The sequence below is a fragment of the Acomys minous genome (assembly GCF_964271855.1).
Source record: "Acomys minous genome assembly, chromosome: 5".
NCBI lineage: Eukaryota > Metazoa > Chordata > Mammalia > Rodentia > Muridae > Acomys > Acomys minous.
Window position 1 is genome coordinate 39,945,503 of NC_140494.1, and position 19,790 is coordinate 39,965,292.

At 43.4% G+C, this 19,790-nt stretch overlaps 1 protein-coding gene across 2 annotated transcripts; it reads right to left on the reverse strand.

The window, feature by feature from the left end:
• Positions 1-740: 740 nt before the first annotated feature.
• On the reverse strand, positions 741-19,771 carry ATPSCKMT (ATP synthase c subunit lysine N-methyltransferase). Of its 2 annotated transcripts, none has more exons than XM_084783071.1 (5): positions 19,540-19,771; positions 13,911-14,188; positions 12,086-12,223; positions 7,727-7,777; positions 741-1,601 (listed from the first exon to the last, which is right to left on the reverse strand). In XM_084783071.1, the coding sequence occupies exons 1-5, from the start codon at positions 19,550-19,552 to the stop codon at positions 1,389-1,391; spliced, it is 693 nt and encodes a 230-aa protein (XP_084639197.1). In that variant the 5' UTR covers positions 19,553-19,771; the 3' UTR covers positions 741-1,388. The 2 variants fall into 2 exon arrangements, with proteins under 2 accessions (XP_084639197.1, XP_084639196.1); XM_084783070.1 differs by having other exon boundaries at positions 13,887-14,188.
• Positions 19,772-19,790: the final 19 nt, after the last annotated feature.

Consider the following 19,790-nt stretch of genomic DNA (forward strand, 5'->3'; position numbering starts at 1 on the left):
CTATGAAGCCTGTCTATGCACAGTCAAAGGTTTTCGTTAACTTGTCTTCTATCTAAATCAGTCAAGTCTCTTCTCATAAGTGAGAAACGTTAAATAAATGGCTGTTCTCATAAGAGAAGTGACTAGCAGAAATAATCTGTGACTTCCCTGCATACACTTCCCCTTGTGTCTAAAATGTAAACACCACTGGCAGATTGGAGACTGCAGTTGAGTCTTAAAAACTGATCTCCCTGTACTCGTGCTCAGTGTGCCACTGTCCTCCAGCAAGGCTCAGAGACAGCAAGTCACAACCTAAGACCTCCTGCTAAGAACAGAAACTCAGCTCAGTTTCCAAAGCTCAGTCACTCACTGTTAACCCCTTACTAACTGCTGCACAGGCCCCGCCAGATCTCAAGCCCTCCCCTCTCTCTCTCTCTCTCTCTCTCTCTCTCTCTCTCTCTCTCTCTCTGTGTGTGTGTGTGTGTGTGTGTGTGTGTGTGTGTGTTTTGTGTGTGTTAACCCCTTACTAACTGCTGCACAGGCCCACCCAGATCTCAACACCACCCCGTGTGTGTGTGTGTGTGTGTGTGTGTGTGTGTGTGTGTGTGTGTGTTAACCCCTTACTAACTGCTGCCAGATCAGTCACTCACTGTTAACCCTTTACTAACTTCCCCGTGAGCCAAGGATCTTCTCCAACTGCCTCATCAAATCTAAGACATTACCCATGTAACACAATGATACCAAATATACAACACTGCCAATTAAAAGTCAAGTGCAATTTGCCACAATTTTCCATTGTTAAAATATGTATATGCTACATAGTCCATTTACATACAGTTGTACATGTACATATACATATTTAATTAATAAAGTACAGTACACCAACCTTAGGACTAAACATTCCTTATAAGTATTGTAAAGGATAAATGTCACTCTGAATCTTTCAGAGAATTTAGGTTCAGACTACAGAAAGGAGGTAATTCTCACTTATGAACACAACTATATGGAACTGCAGACATTTGCATAAGTGCCCTTCACCTTCATCGGTGGCATTAAGCTGAGAGATGACAACCTTCTGGCCCATAAACAGACTGTCACGTATGGAAGTCTTCATGTATGGAAAGGCAGCACAACCAACCACAACAGTCTACTAAGAGATTCTACTGGGATGGCAGAGATGGATGGATCACAAATTCAAGGTCAGCAGCAACAAATTCAAGGCCAACCCAGGCTATGTGAAACTGTCCTTTAAAGAACAGCAGGTTTTTAAACCAAAATGTTTTTCTGAGCTTGTTGTTTTCTCCAGAAGGAAAGGAAAGCAGCAGCGGTGGCTTCTTGTTGCATGTCAAGCAAAGTTTGCTCTGTGGCCTCAGACCCAGGGGCATCTCGGGCAAGAGGAAACGCATGTCTCATCTGTCTCCATGAAGCTCCACGAGATGATCCACTGGTGTTCGTGCCCTCCTTCGCCGGCCTCTGAAAGTGCCCATGTCGTACACCCAGACGGTGTCGATGCCCTCTCCGGCAGTGTGGTCCGGAGTCCAGTGTGGGAAAGGGAACCGGCAGGCAATAACTCTAGCATCATCCTCAAGTTCACGCTCAAGCTTCCTCTCCAGCTGCGGCATCTGTGGAGGACAGCAGCCACGAGGCTCCCTGAGCACAGGAGGTGACTTCAAAGTCCCCTCCTCAGGCACAAACACTTATCTAGCAATCCACTACCACAAGCAGACACGTTAGCAGCAGTTACAGGGACATCTTCTAGTACCAATTATAAAATAACCTATTTCAGCAGGCATGTATCATACATCCTTGGTTTTCTGACAAAAATCCTGATCTGGCAATAATTAAAATACTATTTTAAATCCTTTACCTACTAAAGCACTTCCACATAGTATGTGGCATGTATTTCAGGCGAACTTTTCTAAACTTTTAACATCTCTAAATTGGGGCACATCATACAACTGACATTATCCCAGGACTATGATCACTGTTAATTTTTTCCCTCAATAATTAACAGTACACTGAAGCATCAACATTTAGAGTCTGTGAAATTTTGTTTAATCAGACCATGAAAAAGTATACACATTCTACCAATTAGAAATAATTTAAAAGTGTGTTTATAATGCGCTGATGATGCACATCTTCCCTTAAGTCCTCCTCTACAAAGCGCAGCCAGGAAGGACCTTGCACATGCTAGGCACTCCTCTTCCATGAGCTACATCTGCACAAGTGAATTTCTGAATAAAATCGATTATAAAATTCTTGTATTAATTTTTAATTATCCAGCCTACCAATAAAGTATTTTTAATATTTGCTGAAAGGATTGACATTTTAATTACATCAACAATTTAACAACTATTTAAGATGATATGTAGTTTGTAAAAATGTGTTAACACCCTCATATCCTAAAAATGTTTGTTTCACTTTCTATTTTGAATTGAATTTGAGATGGTATCAATTTGTAGACAAGATGTGCTATAAGAACTTGTAAGGATTCACATGTAGTCCACGCAGGGCGGAGGTCCAGCACTGCCTCACAGCTCATCGCAGGCTTCTTCCTCCCTGAACTCTGTTTCTAAACCTTTTACAAGAAGTTGCACGCAACACTCCCATTGCCTACACGCTCCACATGAGATCACATCAGGAAAGCTATCACTGTACCCACCGTAACCCTGCAACAAGTCAGTTTCTTCCTCCCAGTGCGGTCCTGCACCACCCAGGAAGAAGCCAATACAGAGTAAGGCTCTGTGCGAAGCTGTATGGTTTCTTTGATCTCCTAGTTTTAGTCTGTTGTTGTTTGGTTGGTTTGTTTTGTGGTAGCAGGGGATGAGCCTAGGGTGTTGTGCATGCCAATCAGGCAGGCTCTACCACTCAGCTGTACCTCCACTTCAGTCTCTTCTGCTCTGGAACAGTTCCTATCTTTGTCTTTTATGACAATGGGCCAAATGACTCTTACCTCATGTTCCTCTGCTATTTGTTCTTCATGGCTCAGTGCATGGCGTGTGGGTCTCTGGCAACGCCCCTGCTACAAGCCTATGAACTTACCAGAGTTCCAGAAGCCCAGGGGGCCCTTCTGCCCTTGACGGTTCCACCAACCACTTGTTCAGGATGGATCTGGTATCTCAATAACGTAATTACTATCTTCCCTTTACCCTTAGTGACCCCTTCTAGGAAACTGTAAGCACCTTTACTCACAGACCATCTCTGGCCTAGAAGTGCAATTTTTACTATAAAGGCTGCAGAGTGACAATGGCTAATCCCTTCCTGTGTCCCTCTGTCTTCTTACCTGCAACATCTATTGATGACAAACATGAATGTCTATATGCCAATGACTCATAATTCATTGCGGCCTGCCTATGATGCTGTTCAAACTGTGCAGAGTCAGCCATGGAGGGCCTCCTGCATCTGGCTTCTCCAACCTTTGGCAGTACTCCCATTAAATATTTTGAATACTTCCTGATGTTTTGGCTCAACAAAATGTTCAAAGCTTTTGTACCTTCCCTTCTGCAACCCTAGGTCAGCAATTCTCAAGGATCCCTGGTTCCCTGTAGTGAAAAATGATACTCAGAAACACAGATCTAGGCAAAAACTATTCCCTCTAAAAGTAACTACAGCAAGACAGAGAAACCAGCAGGGCTCTTGTGACCAGCATCTTATGCAAATGACTTAGAAAAGCCCCAAGATATGGGTAGAATAAGCCAAAATTCTAATACATCATTAGAGTTGATAACAGAGAATAAATTCCATTAAGGAGACAAAATTTCTATTCTTCTAGTGGCTGAGAAAGAATTAAAAAAGAGAAATTATTCCATGAGGGAAATATTAAATAAGCAAAAAATGAGACAACATGCATTTTTCAAAATATCAGGGTTCTTATGGTAATTTGTTCATAAAAGATAATTGTAAATGTATTCATATTACTATTCTTTTCTTTTTTATAGTTTCTTTTATTTTGGAGTGACTGTCATATGCTAAGTCAAGATAAACCTAAAAATGAAAGAAGCTATTTCAATCATAAGAAATTAACTGACTAAATTACACATAAATATGCATCAAATCTGTCCTGATATCACACACGAAGAGAAGCAGTGATGTGTTATGCCTCTAATAGAATTCAAAATTATTCATACAATTATGGGTTTCAAAGTGACACAAACTCATCCTATTGTAATCATATCTTCAAAACTTGAAGCATGCATTGAATCAGCTAAAGCCGTGAGACAGGCCTATGGCTGACAGTGCTAACCCATGACCTGGCACCCTCCTTGCTCCTCCACTTAGGGCCAAGAGTGGGGACATCCTTAGCAGGAGGATCTCCTGAAACCTTGGCTGGTTGCTCCTCACTTCAGGCCCTGGGCAGCGCTTCCCTGAGATCTGCCTGCCTCCTGGAGCTGCCCGTGTGTGTGCACCACCATCAGCCATGCACACCTGAGCTCCAGACTCTTCCTCACCCGCCACTCCAGCGTGACTTCAGGAGCCCACACTAAGCTGCTGCTGCTGGCTCTGTCTGTTCTTCTCTCTCCCCTAGCTCAGCTCCTGGCCACTCAAGCATCCAGAAAGCAGAAGACAAGTAACTGGCCTTGACCCCTGTCTCTCACCAGTGTTGGATATGCCCACTACTGCTGCTGAACTTCTCTTTGCAGTGCAGCCGGCATTTGTCATCTTCTCATCAGAACCCACCCTAGCTAGACTGAGCCTCAGTCTGTCACCTGGACACCCAAAAGAGCACATAATATGTTTCCCAATTTCCAATGTCTTGGGGCTGAGCTCCATGAAGCTGTGGTAGTCTCCTTCTGCTGTAAGCAGTCCCTATTCCCTCTACTTACCCTCAGCAGTTCCTTCCCTTAGGAAGACCAGCAATCTTTATGTACCGGTTCTACTCCCTGGCTCATCTCAGCTTCCCATCGCCCTCATCACCTGAACTTAGCTATTGCTCTCCAAGAAACAGGCGCACACCCCACTCAGCACTGAGGCCCTCGGCCTGGATGACTGGTCATGCGCAGGATCCTTCCAAGGATGCTGGCCTTCCTTACTTCCAACAGCCGCACAGAACATACTTGTCCTCTAATACATGGCATATTCTACATAAATGTCTCATTTATCACATAATCCTTCTACTAGTGTAAAAGTCCTGTCACACACGGTTCCGGAATGGAGTCATATGAGGAGAATTCTGGGTGCTTGTGAGAACACTCCAAGAAACCACACAGGCGTCGTGTGACTTCAGTTTTTTCAAAACATAAAATTGTTCTTAGAATTCTTGCTGTCTCCTCCCAGGTGTAGTGGATAGAAGTGAGTTTATTTCAGGTTACTCATTATGCCTGCTCTTGTGATAGAATTAAATGCTTAAGCTATCCTTTATATGCCTCTATGGAAAAATGTGTTTTTGCCACGTGTGGCTTGTCCTTGTGATTGTGTACAGCTTGAACTCATGAGAACTTTACACATGTGTCACAACTAACCTGTTCCACATTTTAAAAAAGGGTGTCTTGGTGCATAAGCTCATGCTAAATGTGGGTATTTGCAAGCTTTACAGTGTGTTTACCAGGTCCAAATGGGACTCCTCAACCTACTTTGGCACATACCATATACTAAAGCGTTGGCACTAATTTCCACTTATAAATGTGCTGTGCCACTAGGAATAACCCAGTTGGTACCAGAAACAGGGCTGAGGCTTCGCAGTGCCAGCTGTCTTCCCCTGCACTTCCCTAAGGCTCCCCTGACTCTCCAAGTGCCTATCAGTGCGTCAGCTACCTGAGACACTTTCCCACGGCATGCTGGCTTTAGAGGGCCACCTGCCCATGCCAGGAGTGGGATGCAATTTAACAGCATCCTTACACAGATGGCTAATGGGCTTTCCCAGGCCTACTCAACTCCCAGAGGGCAAAGCTGATCTCCAACTCCAGCCAGCATTCTCTCCGGCCCCTCACTACCTCCACTTGAGCAAAGTTTAATGCGGGCTGAAAGTGGGGGTTCCACACATGAAACTCAGCCTTTCAGCTCAACAGAAGCCAAATGAGCTTTTTGAGCCCCTCACCAACACAGGTGGGCTCAATCTCTTCTTTAAAGAACATGAATGTTCTTTGAATTCCCGCTGTTCCTCTTTTTCCCTGGGAACAGTGAAATGCTGAAATTCCTTGGTTGAGATTTGTCTGTGTGCAGGAGAATAAGCAATAATTGCAAATGTATTTTTCAAAATAACAAGACTCACGTTGCCTCTAAGGAAACAGCCCTGACAATGTGCAAGCCAACCCTGACTCAGGCAGCAGAGCAGCCTCCCCCAGCATTACAAAGGCCACTGCTGCCCCCAGCTGGAAAAAAGAAAGCAGCAGGGCTTCACAGCCTGCACCCGAGCCTGACTCTCTCCAGGCAGCACAGAATTCCTAGTCGATATACTTTGTATTTTCCTACAGTAATGTTACTCCAATGTGTGAATTATTACATCTTAGAAGGAAAAATCCAAACATCATAAGTAGTAAATCAGCATCAAAATTCCCTATTAGTCTATGTTCCCAAATTATGTTTATTTGTGGGGTGAGGGAATTGAGACAGGGCCTCACTCTGTAACCCAGGTTGGCCTCACACACACACACACTAACCCTCCTCCTTTGCCTCCTAAGTGCTGGGATTGCAGGTGAGAGCCCAGGCCTGACCCAAGCAAGTTTCTAAATGACCAGGGGCCACAACCTCACACCTGCCTTTACTTTTTTTTAGAACAAAAGCAGTTATTCTCAGATCCCATAACAGACATGAGTACAGTCACTTTCTAATACCATCACTTCTGGTTTATAAAAAGCAAAGAATGTACCATTACACTGAAAGTTCCAATGTGGAGATAAATGTGTCAAGCAGTTAAACACTATGTATAAAAGCCCCAAGCACAGCTGAACATGAGAGTGTGCAGGCCCAGAACCACCACACTTGAGAATCGGAGGCAGGAGAATTGCTGCAAGTTGAAAGCCAGCCTCAGCTACATAGCAAATTCCAGGCCAGCCAGGGCTACGTGATACTCTAGCTCAAAAAGAAACAGTAAAAATCTAAGGCATAAAAAAATAAAACACAAATGAAATTTCCTCTTTTTTTAAATTAAAAACCATATCAGTTATATAGCGCCATTTCAGCAGACATCCAATTCTGCCAAGCTACAATTACATACTTTGAGAAGGAAAAGGGGGCTGGTGTCTCTGGCCTCTAAGCCAGCAATGACAGAAAGCATCCTACCCTGTCTGTCTGCAGAAGCTGAAGAGGCCCACTGTCAGTACAATAGTGGCATTTTCACTTTGAAAGTACATAATCAAAGTTCAATACTCAGTTCTCTGGCAAATCTGCGAGTAGGAGGAAATTGAAACCAGTCAATGCTCATCCACCCTGAAAATTATCTTCCAGCAAAACTGGAGGAATGATCAATTCAAAGGAAACATCCCATTAACTTCCCCGAGTGGCTGCGGTGGGTGTGAGTGAGCAGCCATGGAAATCACCAACCATATTCACTGCCGAAATCTCATGAAACAGTCCTCAACTGCGATTGCTAAGCTCTGAGATTTTTTTTTTCCTCTGAAACTGAAGTTTTAAAATGTGGCTGAATCCTTAATGATTAAAGTTTTAAGGTCCATAAGTATTTTATTAAGCCAGTGAGCTGAAATCCAGTGTTCCCTCAAAGTCGCTGGGAAGCCATCACTGCATGTGTGAGAGAGGTGCAGCTGATAGTGCCAGCTACGTACAGATCACCGGGAAGGGAGTGCAGACTTACCATCTGGGGCACACCAAAAATAACAACATTGGAATACTGTGCGAAAGTGACCTGAAAGGTGGAGAACAAAGGCAAATTAATTCTAAACAGTCATGCATCACAATAAACTTGTTTCACGGGAGCCCACATTACCAGGTGGCAGGTTTTCACACACCACCCCCCTTGAGAGGCACAGGAAAAAGAGCACACTGCCAAACTTTGATGCATCGGCTTTCTAGATGCATGCTGGGACTCATCTCCTCATCCTCACAGGGACTCCAGCGGGCCCTGCTGTGCTGCTGTTCAAACTACCTAAAGCCACCTGTCTCACACTATGGCATCTTCAGGCCCCTAATCCTTTTCCTTTTCCCTCAAACAGGACATTCAAAGTACAATAAAATGGTTTTGCAGCAGTTGAAGAATGGGGTAAAAGTGCTTTGCCAGTCAAAATTCTTATTGCCCAATAAAAGTCCTATTTACTCTACAGAGACCATTTAGTTACATATAGCCTGAAAACAATACAAGCAAAATCCAAGTGTGTTTTTTATAAGCTGCTGAGGCCAGTGTTACAAGTGGGAAATTCTTACTTAAGAAAAACCACTTTGTGTGACGCTTTCCTAACTCAAAGGACAGGTTTTGTTTTTGTTCTTTTTTTTAATATTTTATTAATTTATTTATATTACATCTCAATTGTTATCACATCCCTTGTATCCTCCCATTCCTCCCTCCCTCCCATTTTCCCCTTACTCCCCCCCCCCCATGACTGTGACTGAGGGGGACCTCCTGCCCCTGTATATGCTCATAGGGTATCAAGTCTCTTCTTGGTAACCTGTCCTTCCTCTGAGTGCCACCAGGCCTCCCTATCAAGGGGACGTGGTCAAATATGGGGCACCAGAGTTCGTGTGAAAGTCAGTCCCCACTCTCCACTCAACTCTGGAGAATGTCCTGTCCATTGGGTAGATCTGGGTAGGGGTTCGAAGTTTACTGCACACATTGTCCTTGGCTGGTGCCATACTTTGAACAGGACCCCTGGGCCCAGATCTGCCCACCATAATGTTCTTCTTGTAGGTTTCTAGGACTCTCTGGATCCTTCTATTTCCCCATTCTCCCATGCTTCTCTCACCTACAGTCCCAATAGGATGTCCTCCCCTCTGTCCCACTTTTCTGGTAAGTGAAGACTTTCATGGGATGTGCCCCTTGGGCTAGTGTCCAGATATAAGTGAGTATATACCATTTGACTCTGCTTCTGGGTGAACTCACTCATTATGATCACTAGTTCAATCCATTTGTCCAAAAATTTTGGGAATTCCTTGTTTTTAATGGCTGAGTAGTATTCCATAGTGTAAATGTAGCAGTTTCTTTATCCATTCTTCAACTGAGGGACATTTAGACTGCTTCCATGTTCTAGCTATTATGAATAAGGCTGCTATAAACACAGTTGAGCATATGTCCCTGTTGTGTGGTGGAGCACTTTCTGGGTATATTCCAAGGAGTGGAATAGCTGGGTTTTGAGGAAGCCTTATTCCCAGTTTTCTGAGTGGGATTTCCAAAGTGGCTGTACTAGTTTGCATTCCCACCAGCAATGAAGAAATGAATGTTCCTCTTTCTCCACATGTAGTGTCACTTGAATTTTTGATCTTAGCCATTCTGATGGGTGTAAGATGGAATCTCAGAGTCGTTTTGATTTGCATTTCTCTGATGACTAAAGACATTGAGCATTTCTTTAAGCGTTTCTCAACCATTCGATATTCCTCTGTTGAGAATTCTGTTTAATTCTGAGCCCCATTTCTCAATTGGGTTATTTAGTTTGGTGGTGTATAATTTCTTGAGTTCTTTATACATTTTGGAAATTAAACCTTTGTCAGATGTAGGGTTGGTGAAGATCTTTTCCCAGTCTGTAGGCTGTCACTTTGTTTTGTTAACAGTGTCTCCAGCCTTACAGAAGCTTCTCAGCCTCATGAGGTCCATTTATTAATTGTTGACCTTAAGGCTTGGGCTGTTGGTATTCTGTTCAGGAAGTTGTCTCCTGTGCCAACATGTTCCAGGCTCTTCCCCACATTTTCCTCTAACCGATTTAATGTCTCTGGCTTTATGTTGAGGTCTTTAATCCACTTGGACTTGAGTTTTGTGCGTGGTGACAAATATGGGTCTAATTGCATTTTTCTACATATAGACATCCAGTTAGACCAGCACCATTTGTTGAAGATGCTATCATTTTTCCATTGAATAGATTTGGCTTCTTTGTCAAAAATCAGTGACCAAATGTGTGTGAATTCATTTCTGGGTCTCCAACTCAATTCCATTGATCCACCAGCCCATTGCTGTGCCAGTGTTTTAACTACTGCTGCTTTATAGTACAGCTTGAGATCTGGTATGGAGATTCCTCTGAAGGATCTCTTATTGTATAGGATTGTATTTGCTTTTCTGGGTTTTTTGTTTCTCCATATGAAGTTGAGAATTGATCTTTCAATGTCTTCAAAATATTTTGTAGGTATCTGTAAATTGCTTTTGGTAAAATGGCCATTTTACTATGTTAATTCTCCCGATCCATGAAAAAGGGAAATCCCTCCATCTTCTGATGTCATCTCCAATCTCTTTCTTCAGAGATTTAAAGTTTTTTTTCAAACAAGTCCTTCATTTGCTTGGTTAGAGTTACTCCTAGATATTTTATATTGCTTGTAGCTATCGTGAAAGGTGTAGTTTCCCTAATTTCTTCATCTGCATTTTTGTCATTTGTATATAGGAAACTACTGACTTTTTTGAGTTAATTTTGTATCCAGCCAATTTGCTGAAGGTGTTGATCAGCTGTAGGAGTTCTCTGGTGGAATTCTAGGGGTCACTTATATACACTATCATATCATCTGCAAATAGGGATAGTTTTACTTCCTCCTTTCCCATTTAGATCCCCTTGATCGCCTTTTGATGTCTGATTGCTCTGGCTAGAACTTCAAGAACTATATTGAAGAGATATGGAGAGAGTGAGCAGTCTTGAGTCCCTGATTTTAGAGGAATTTCCTTGAGTATCTCTCCATTTAATTTGATGCTGACTATTGGCTTGCTGTATACAGCCTTTATTATGTTTAGGTATGTGCCTTGTATTCCTGATCTCTCCAAAACTTTAAAACATGAATGGGTGTTGGATTTTGTCAAATGCTTTTTCTGCATCTAAAGAGATGATCATGTGGTTTTCTCTTTCAGTTTGTTTATATAGTGGATGACACTGATGGATTTCCGTATGTTAAACCATCCCTGCATGCTTGGAATGAAGCCTACTTGGTCATGGTGAATGATGTCTTTGATACATTCTTGTATTTATTTTGCGAGTATTTTATTGAGTATTTTTGCATCAATGTTCATAAAAGAAATTGGTTTGAAATTCTCTTTTTTTGTTGGGTCTTGGTGGGGTTTATGTATCAACATGACTATGGCCTCATAGAAAGAATTTGGTAATGTTCCATCCATTTCTATCTTTTGGAGTAGCTTGAAGAGTATTGGTATTCGTTCCTCTTTGAAGGTCTGGTAGAATCTGCATTGAAACCATCTGGCCCTGGGCTTTTTTGTTGTTTTTGTTTTTGTTTTGTTTTGTTTGTTTTGTTGTTGTTCTTGAGAATAAAATATAAAGATGCTGAAGTGTAGCTGTCCACAGCTGAGGCTCTGCTGGGATAGGTAGGGAAGGACTCAGTTCTCTCTAAGGGCTGGCCACTGGGAATTTGACCACGTTCCAGTGAGCATATGGGCAACACAAACTGTACTGTGGGGGCCTTTTCTTTCTTTCTTTCTTTCTTTCTTTCTTTATTTATTTATTGGAGGTGGACAGGTCACAGGAATAGGGAGCACACATGGGAGGGCTGAGAAGTGAGTGTGATGAGGCTACATGATATGAAATTCCCAAATAATCATTAAAAATATCACAGAAAAAAGGAGTACAAATATATTTAGAAAACCCTCAAAATTTTATGAGGACAAGAAAGAGCCACCATAGAATGGTTCATAGGCTCTTTTCTCTACCATTCATCTTTGTCTGTCTCTTAACGTAAAACACACACACATAAAAGACCAATATTTATCAAGAATAATCTATGATTTTCAAGTGAAATGAAATACTTCATTATTCACAAGGGGGAAAATGAAATGAAAATGCTTTAATTTGGTCAATAAATTCTTAGCATTCAAATTAATTTTATCAAAACTTGAAGCTTTAATCTAAAGTACAACCTATTGTAAACCCTATCAGTTTAAAATGCATATACACTTTCTTATGCCAAAATATTCATTTGGACTTTATTTTCCTTTCAACACACTTTCTTATCAGTCATACTAACTATAAATAAAGAAGGTCTGTCAGCTTTTGCAGCACCATCATCCAGAGGCGGTACATACCTTCCACAGGTCTGAAATATAAAACGTGGCGGAGCCATGCACTCCCTCCCTCCAGGCACGGAATCTGGAGTACCAAACCAGCCACGGGTTCAGTTCATAGCCCACAGCTGGGAAGCCTTCCTTTGCAGCTGCAATCACCTGGACAGGGCAGGTTAGCAAAAGAATGAAGTCATCTTGCATCAGAGTGCCCTACTTACGGCTTATAGCTCCAGAACATCCCATTAAAAGATACTTCTTGGGGGATATTAGGAAAGAGGAATGAATTGGGGAGAGGAGAAATTCCCCCCAGAAATTCTCTCTTCTGTAAGTTGCCTTGGTCATGGTGTCTTATCACATCAACAGAAAAGTGACTAAGATGGAAGCTAAGAGAAGGCAAATGGAGTGAGCAGGAGCAAAGTGCTTGTTGCACACGGGCAAAATTTCACAGTGAAACTCATTATTTTGTATAATTAATATAGGCTCAAAAAGGCCACTACTCCCTTTGATGAGGATGCTATGTTAAAAAAATAGTCATATTTAAAGTTCTATAACTCATGAAAAAGACAATGGCCAACCCAAAGTTTTCTATATTTTGTCAATGATTTCGCCTTGACTATCAGGAAAGCCACATTCAGGGTTGTGTTGGACAAATGTATCCCTGATTCTGGCTAACCCTAGGTGGCAACAAACTATGACTGAAAATCTGCATTTCTCTCCACCAATGGCTGGCAGAGCAGAAGGGAAAATGAAAATAATAAATAATATGCAATAGGAATAACCTGTCCAGGACCAGAGCACTCCTGAGCTCACAGCCACTGCGGCTGTCTACACGAGATCAAGCCAATCTGTCTTCTAACCTGGAACGGAGAGGCACACACAAGCCCCATCCTAAACCAGAGGAAAGCATCCCCGTGGTGGGCAGTGACGCTAACTGAACAACAGGGATTACTTAAGATCACAGGACTAAAAATGGTTACAGTGCTAAATATTACAGTTCATAATATTTTCTCACAGTATAAGAAATATTGTTAAAGTTGAGAGGCTTTTAAGTGTCTGTTATTTCAGGGCTCTCCCACAAAGCCAGCATCCACAGGCCTAGTGAAGGCAGTGCAGCCTGCTGCTCTTACCCCACATGCTGCCAGAACACAAGCCCTTGCCCTTGCTGTCTCCACTCTGCTCATCATCAGGTTGTGGCCTCTGTCCTCACTGAGGGTCACCTACTAGTCAATGACCTTTTCTTTATTCAGAGATTCAGGCTGGGATCACACGTTGGACCTCACGTAGCCCAAATTCTGTATACAGAAGAGGCTGGTCTTGAAGTCCCGATCCTCCCTCCTCCACCTCCCAAGTACTGGGATCACAGCTACCTGCAACTCTGCCTGCCCACCCTGAGGTCTCATCCTAGTCAGCAGGGCTTCAGCAATGGCTTTTCTTATTTTAAGTCTCTACCAACTCCTGGTCATTGATTATTCACTTATCAATACAGAGAAGCATAAAGCAAGCATCTAAGCTGCAAGAATGAAGATGATTAAACTCCATGACTCAACATGGTTCCTGTAATCATGCCGCCTTTACTGGACCAAAAATTCTAATAGACTATTTGATAATTAGCAATTAACTGCTCCTTTCTATCTGGCATGTTTACAGAGTACTTTTCCTCTAGGGGGGAAAAAATCAATAGGAGAAAAATGAACTCTAAACATATGCTGGTGGTCCAACAGTTTAGCCAAACACAAAATGAAACACACACTTTTCAAACTGTCACATTTGGCAAATCTTTGCAGAAGCCTCATAAGAAATGTTAACAATTCTGGTTCGAAACCTTAAAATGTTTGGCATAACTCACAACCCGCCCATCACCACTGCCGATGTCCACAAGGGATCCTCTTCGGTGCTGCAACATCTTGACAACATTTTCAATCTGCTTCGACGTTGCAGGCACAAACGGCAAGCAAATCTTCCGGAGGGCCGGTGTGATAAACGGTGTAGCCACAGCATACACTGTCACCAGTGCGCCACCAATGATCCCAGTAACCAAGAGCCCCCAATTACTCTTCTTCAAACGGTCAGATTCCAGACTTGTAGGATGAACACCGCACTTCTGCCTTTCTTCCTCGGGCTTTTCTAGGTATGAGCCATTGTAACGAGAAAGCAGAAACGCATGGTAGCACACATTAGAAACCAGAGGCTACATCTTCTTATCCACTCCTGTGACACACTGACTAGAGCTTTTTATTATGCTTAGTGTGTGTGTGTGTGTGTGTGTGCGCGCGCGCGCGCGCACATAGATGCCTGCAGAGGCCAGAAGAGGGTGTCAGATTCTCTGGAGCTGGAGCTACAGATGTCTGTGGCTGCCTGACGTGTGTGATGGGAACTGACCTTGGGTCCTCTGCAAAAAGCAGCAAGTACTCCTAAGCACTGAGCAACCTCTCCAGCCCCACTAATCCTTTTTAAAGGTTTAAGTTCACTAAATATAATCTAATTTACAAGTATAAAATTCTACAATGACTTTTAAGTCCCACTGACAAATTAAAGTGATCTGAGAAAAATTCTTCAATACTAAGAAAGATTAAACTCTTTTCTTTCAAATCTAGTGCATGTCCAATACTCTAGTAACTAATGTGTTATCTCGGTATCCATTATTTCAAGTTTTAATCATAAAATTCACATTTTTGTAGTCTGAACAAAGAAAGCTTCAAGAAAAAAAAACATTTAAAATAGGCTAAATGCATTACACACCAAAACTGCCCTATAATCTATAATCTAGTTGCATAAATACAATTTTGAAGTAACGAAGATGAAAATCAGCATGGTATCACTATGGTAGTAAAAATATTTTTTAAGCACACAGTGGGGTATTTTAATATTCTCAGCCCAAGAAGAAAGCAAACAAACTCTAATCTGTAACTTCAAAGAAATGAATGCACCTCAATACCCTCCTTTTTAGTTCCGCCCTTTAATGCATCCTTAGTGGGATGCAAAGCTGAAGGGAGAAGTTCATTAATGACAAGCAAAGCACAGCTAAGAGCCAGAAGGCGCGGGTGCCAGCTTTGTCAATGTTAACAATGTGACACAGCATGGTGGTGGTGCAAGCCTTTAATCCCAGCATTCAGGAGGCAGAGGCAGGGGGATCTTTGTGAGTTTGAGGCCAGCTTGGTCTACAAAGCAAGGTACACACAGAAAAACCCTGACTCAAAACAAAACAAAAAAATGTGACCTCACAACCAACCTCTACCTCCATAAACTGTGGGCCCAGAGCAGCTGGGAGAGTAAATGAGTGGATGCAGGTAAGGCACCCAGGAAGCAGAGGCACCCAGGAAGCAGAGGCACCCAGGGAGCAGAGGCACCCAGGGAGCAGAGGCACCCAGGGAGCAGAGGCACCCAGGGAGCAGAGGCACCCAGGGAGCAGAGGCACCCAGGGAGCAGAGGCACCCAGGGAGCAGAGGCACCCAGGGAGCAGAGGCACCCAGGGAGCAGAGGCACCCAGGGAGCAGAGGCACCCAGGGAGCAGAGGCACACAGGGAGCAGAGGCACACAGGGAGCAGAGGCACACAGGGAGCAGAGGCACACAGGGAGTAGAGGCACACAGGGAGCAGAGGCACACAGGAAGTAGAGGCACATAAGAAGCAGAGGTGCACTGAGGCACCCAGTACCCTCTATTTATACATTACTGGGAAAATGTGGAAGACCACAGCAAACAGACCACTGTGTGGGTAAGTTCAAAACACAAGTCCACAGGAAGCAGGAAAAGGTCAGAGAACGGACAGCAGATGCGTACCATTCAGATATGACTGGTCATAGCTGTAAGACAGCCATTCAAAGGCCTGCAGTATAGGCACTGTAAGAACTGGCCACAGCCTTACTGGCTGATGACAGCACACGTTTCTCACCATCGCCTGGAGGCCAGTAGTGTGCTGTGGGCTAGCAAGGCTGCATTCCTCCTAAGGCCTTAGACTAAGACCAGTTCCTTTACATTTCCCAGCTCTCAAAAGCTATCTGCATGCCTTGATTTTTTAAGCCCACAGCACTCCAACCTCTGTTTCCATTCTGTCTCCTTTCTCCCATCCCTTTCCTTTTGACAACAGTGTGGCCACCTAGTAAATCCAAGATAAACTCTGACCCAAGAGCTTCAACCACATTTGCGCAAGTTACACCCGTCAGAATGCAGATATGTTTGGGGACAATTCTATACACTCTACCCATGAACTGTGACACTCTATTCCTTGAGATAACCTCTGAACATAGGACACAGCAACAGGACAGCTTTCAATTCCCAGCTCCTCAGCTGAACTTTACGCTCCTTCGCTTCTGACGCCCTTACAGTGACTTAACATCTGCTTTTGTAGTGGAGAGGCAACATGAGGCGGGGAGGAGCCTGCTGCTGAGGCTGCCTTTAGGTGCTTGGTAGCCGTAATTTCAGTTAGAATTCTGACGCTGTGTAGAAGGATATGCTAAACTAAGGTCATTGCACGCTCGCTGACTTACGAGCGAGAAGTCAGGGCTCATTTGCCGCCTCCATGCAGTGGTCTCCTATGAGACACAGCACAGGTTGTAAACACACTTCAGATGCAGATCTGGAGTCTCAGAACCTAAGTTAGCTGCTTAACATCTGGTAAGCTGGTACTGCGGTATGGCTTGCTAGCCAGCAAAATTTTTATTTTTTTTATTTTTTCCTGCACAACTCAAAAGTTAAGAAAAAAAAGTTTGATAATACTACTATCTTTGTCTGATTACCACAATGTTTAACATGTACAAGGTATAAACTGAAAGACTGAATAACAACTGTTAGCTCTCATCCAGAGACCACCACTGGGAGGAATGGAGACTCCACTGTTTTTTCTTTTTGAAACAGTCTTGGTATGGAGCCCATGCTGGTCTTATATTGATCCTCTTGCCTCAGCCTCCCAAATTCTAGGATTACAGGCATGCACTACCATTAAACTTGGAAACCCAGTTTTTTAGGCTTTACTGGGACAGGATTAATACAATTGTCCAACTCAATGGGTTTTAGTATAGATGCAAGCAAGCCTCCTCAGTCAGTTTTAGAACATCTTTATTACCCTAGAACCTCCTTCATCCTTCAGCTGTCATCTTCCCATCTACCCTCTGCTTCCTGCCCTAAGTAACCATTACTTGTAGTCTCTTTATCCTAAACTGTGGACTGACCTAAGTGCTCCACAGAGGTGACTCGTGTCAACTAGCTTGAAAGGCAAAGAGATAGCTCAATAGGGAGGTGCTTATAAGCTCCACCACGGTGACCTGGGGTCAGAATCTCAGCACTCACGCAAAAGCCAGGCCTAACCACAGCACCCATGCAAAAGTCAGGCCTAACCACGGCACCCACGCAAAAGCCAGGCCTAACCACGGCACCCATGCAAAAGCCAGGCCTAACTATGGCACTGAAAGGCGAAAGCAGGTGGACCTCAGGGGTGGGCTGTTGAGCAGCAAAAACAGACAAGTTCACCAAGTGACTGTCTCAAAAAAAATGAAGCGAAGTATAACAGAAATACCTTAGGTCACACTTTGGCCTACATGGGTGTACATATGGAATGTCTGTGTACACATGAAAAAATATAGACACGTATGCATGCACACATACATTCATATATATATACAATATGCATTTAAAATGTCCTCTAGATTCATCTATGCTGTTCCTTATCAGAACTTGATCCCTTTTTACAGCTGAACATAAGCCCATCATATAGACAGATGACACTGTTTATCAATTTGGACCATGACAGTTAAACACATGTGTCGGATGGCTCGACTTCTACCTCACCTGTATACCATGTACCATTCCATAAAACCAGAAGGTACACAACAACAGGGCCCTGGTCTCCAGGGTCTCCCAGCTGGCCTTTGAGTAGTGGGGAACCAGTTGAGGCAGACAAAGGAGGCAACAAATCATAGGGCACATGCAAGCATCTGAAGGGATACAGGGGAAATGACGGGGAACGGAAGCAGAACACTGAGGAAAAAAGCATCTTTGCCTTTGGACCAGGGCATGGGAAGAGGACAAACTGGGAGCGGAGTGGAAGCCTAAGAGAAAGGCAGGGAGTCCAGGTTCTCCTTCACCATGGGGGACCCAGAAGCCAAGCACAGGGCTCAGGCTTGGCAGCAAGTGCCTTTACTCCTGAGCCATCCTTGACGTCTTTCTTGAAACCAGCTTCCTGTCCACCAACAGGTGAACAACAGAGTGTGCTACATACACCCAACGGAGCTTTATTCAGTTTTAAAATGACCCAGAAAGGCAAACATCATGCTCCCTCAGATGCAGAACTCGTGTGTGCGTGCGTGTGTATATGCGTCTGTCAGAGGAAGAGGTCTAAAAGGAGGGAGAAACAAGAGAGAGCAACAGAAAAGAGACAAAAATCCTGCGTGTTGTCTTCTATGTGGGACCTAGAGTTTACAATATAAAATATATACATGATAACTAATTGGAGAACAAAAGGGGCCATAATGGAATATGTCATAATGGGCATAATGAAATATGCCACATGAGATATGTCAATATGCATAATGAAACCTGATTTTTATGTTCTTTAAAAATCCTTTCTTATACTGACTTAATGTCAATCTGTACCTTTTGGCTACATATTTGCTTTTGATTCCAGGAGTGATCCCAGACAGCCTTCTGACAGGAAATAAGATGCAGAGGACACCATTAGAAATTTTCTATTCTAAAAAAAAAAAAGAAAGAAATTTTCTATTCTTCTCAAATTAGCAAGCAAAATGGATTGCTGAATCCACCACCTGAATTTTTTTAAAACCCAAAAACCTCTAAGAGCATCACCTAGTCTAGGAAACAGAGGGCTAGACATTAGGCAAGATTAAGAAATCAACTGTATGGCAGCAGGCTGGCTTTCAGGTCTGTGCTGTTACATGCATTCTAACTTTGAGTACCCTAATAAAAACCAGAATTAATACAGTAGGGATTCTGTATTCTGTTCTGTAGGGTACAGGTGGAGAAAAAGTTCGTAACAAATAAATCCAAGCTTATAAAATGGATTTCGGGCAGACATACAGTGCAATTAGCGTTCCAGGAACACCAGGCGGTGCTACTTTGTCTCCACCTAGCAGTGTACCCGCGGAGAAGTCACAGGGTTTGTGGAACGTGGGGAGTTAAGAACAGATACTGCGTGCTGACTATAAGACACTGTTCTCCGAGTATTGACAGCAACCTTGTGGAGTAGGCATTATTATTGCTATTTGTGCAGACAAGAAAATAAAACCGCGGGCTCAATAACTTCAAAGCAAGAGCTTTGAATCACGACAGGGCGGATTCCAGCAGCCCTAGGATCCGGCCGAGGAGTGAGTCGTGTGCACCGCAGGGTGGACAGCAGAGAGCTGGGCAGCCGCACCTGCCGCCAACCGCGAGATCCTGGCAGCCCTGGTTCACACACACCGAAGCCCCACGCACGCCCACGCCGCAGCCAACTAAGGTGGCCGCCGCCATGGCAGTTAAACCTCACCTCCTCTCTCCATCGCGCGAAACTTCCGGGGAGACCGGAAGTGGAATATATCAATGTCTCAGAGCCGGGGTGGAAATAAAGGGGGGGGGAAATGTCTTAAAGAAATTATCTCTCGGCTGAGACTCTGTATTCAAAAAGCTTCAAACATCAAAACTTTTAATCAGTGACTTAATTAGGTCTAGTGTTAGTAATTGGGTTATAAAAGCTCCCTCCTAAATTTGGAATCTCCCTAGCTTTCTGGATGATAGACA

What these genes read in the sequence shown, in the direction of transcription:
- ATPSCKMT (XM_084783070.1), bottom strand. An exon ending in GTTATGCCAAACATTTTAAG is followed by an intron (nt 12,224 to 13,886) that starts GTTTCGAACCAG and finishes TGCCCTGTCCAG; the next exon opens with GTGATTGCAGCTGCAAAGGA. An exon ending in TTTTTGGTGTGCCCCAGATG is followed by an intron (nt 1,602 to 7,726) that starts GTAAGTCTGCAC and finishes TGTCCTCCACAG; the next exon opens with ATGCCGCAGCTGGAGAGGAA.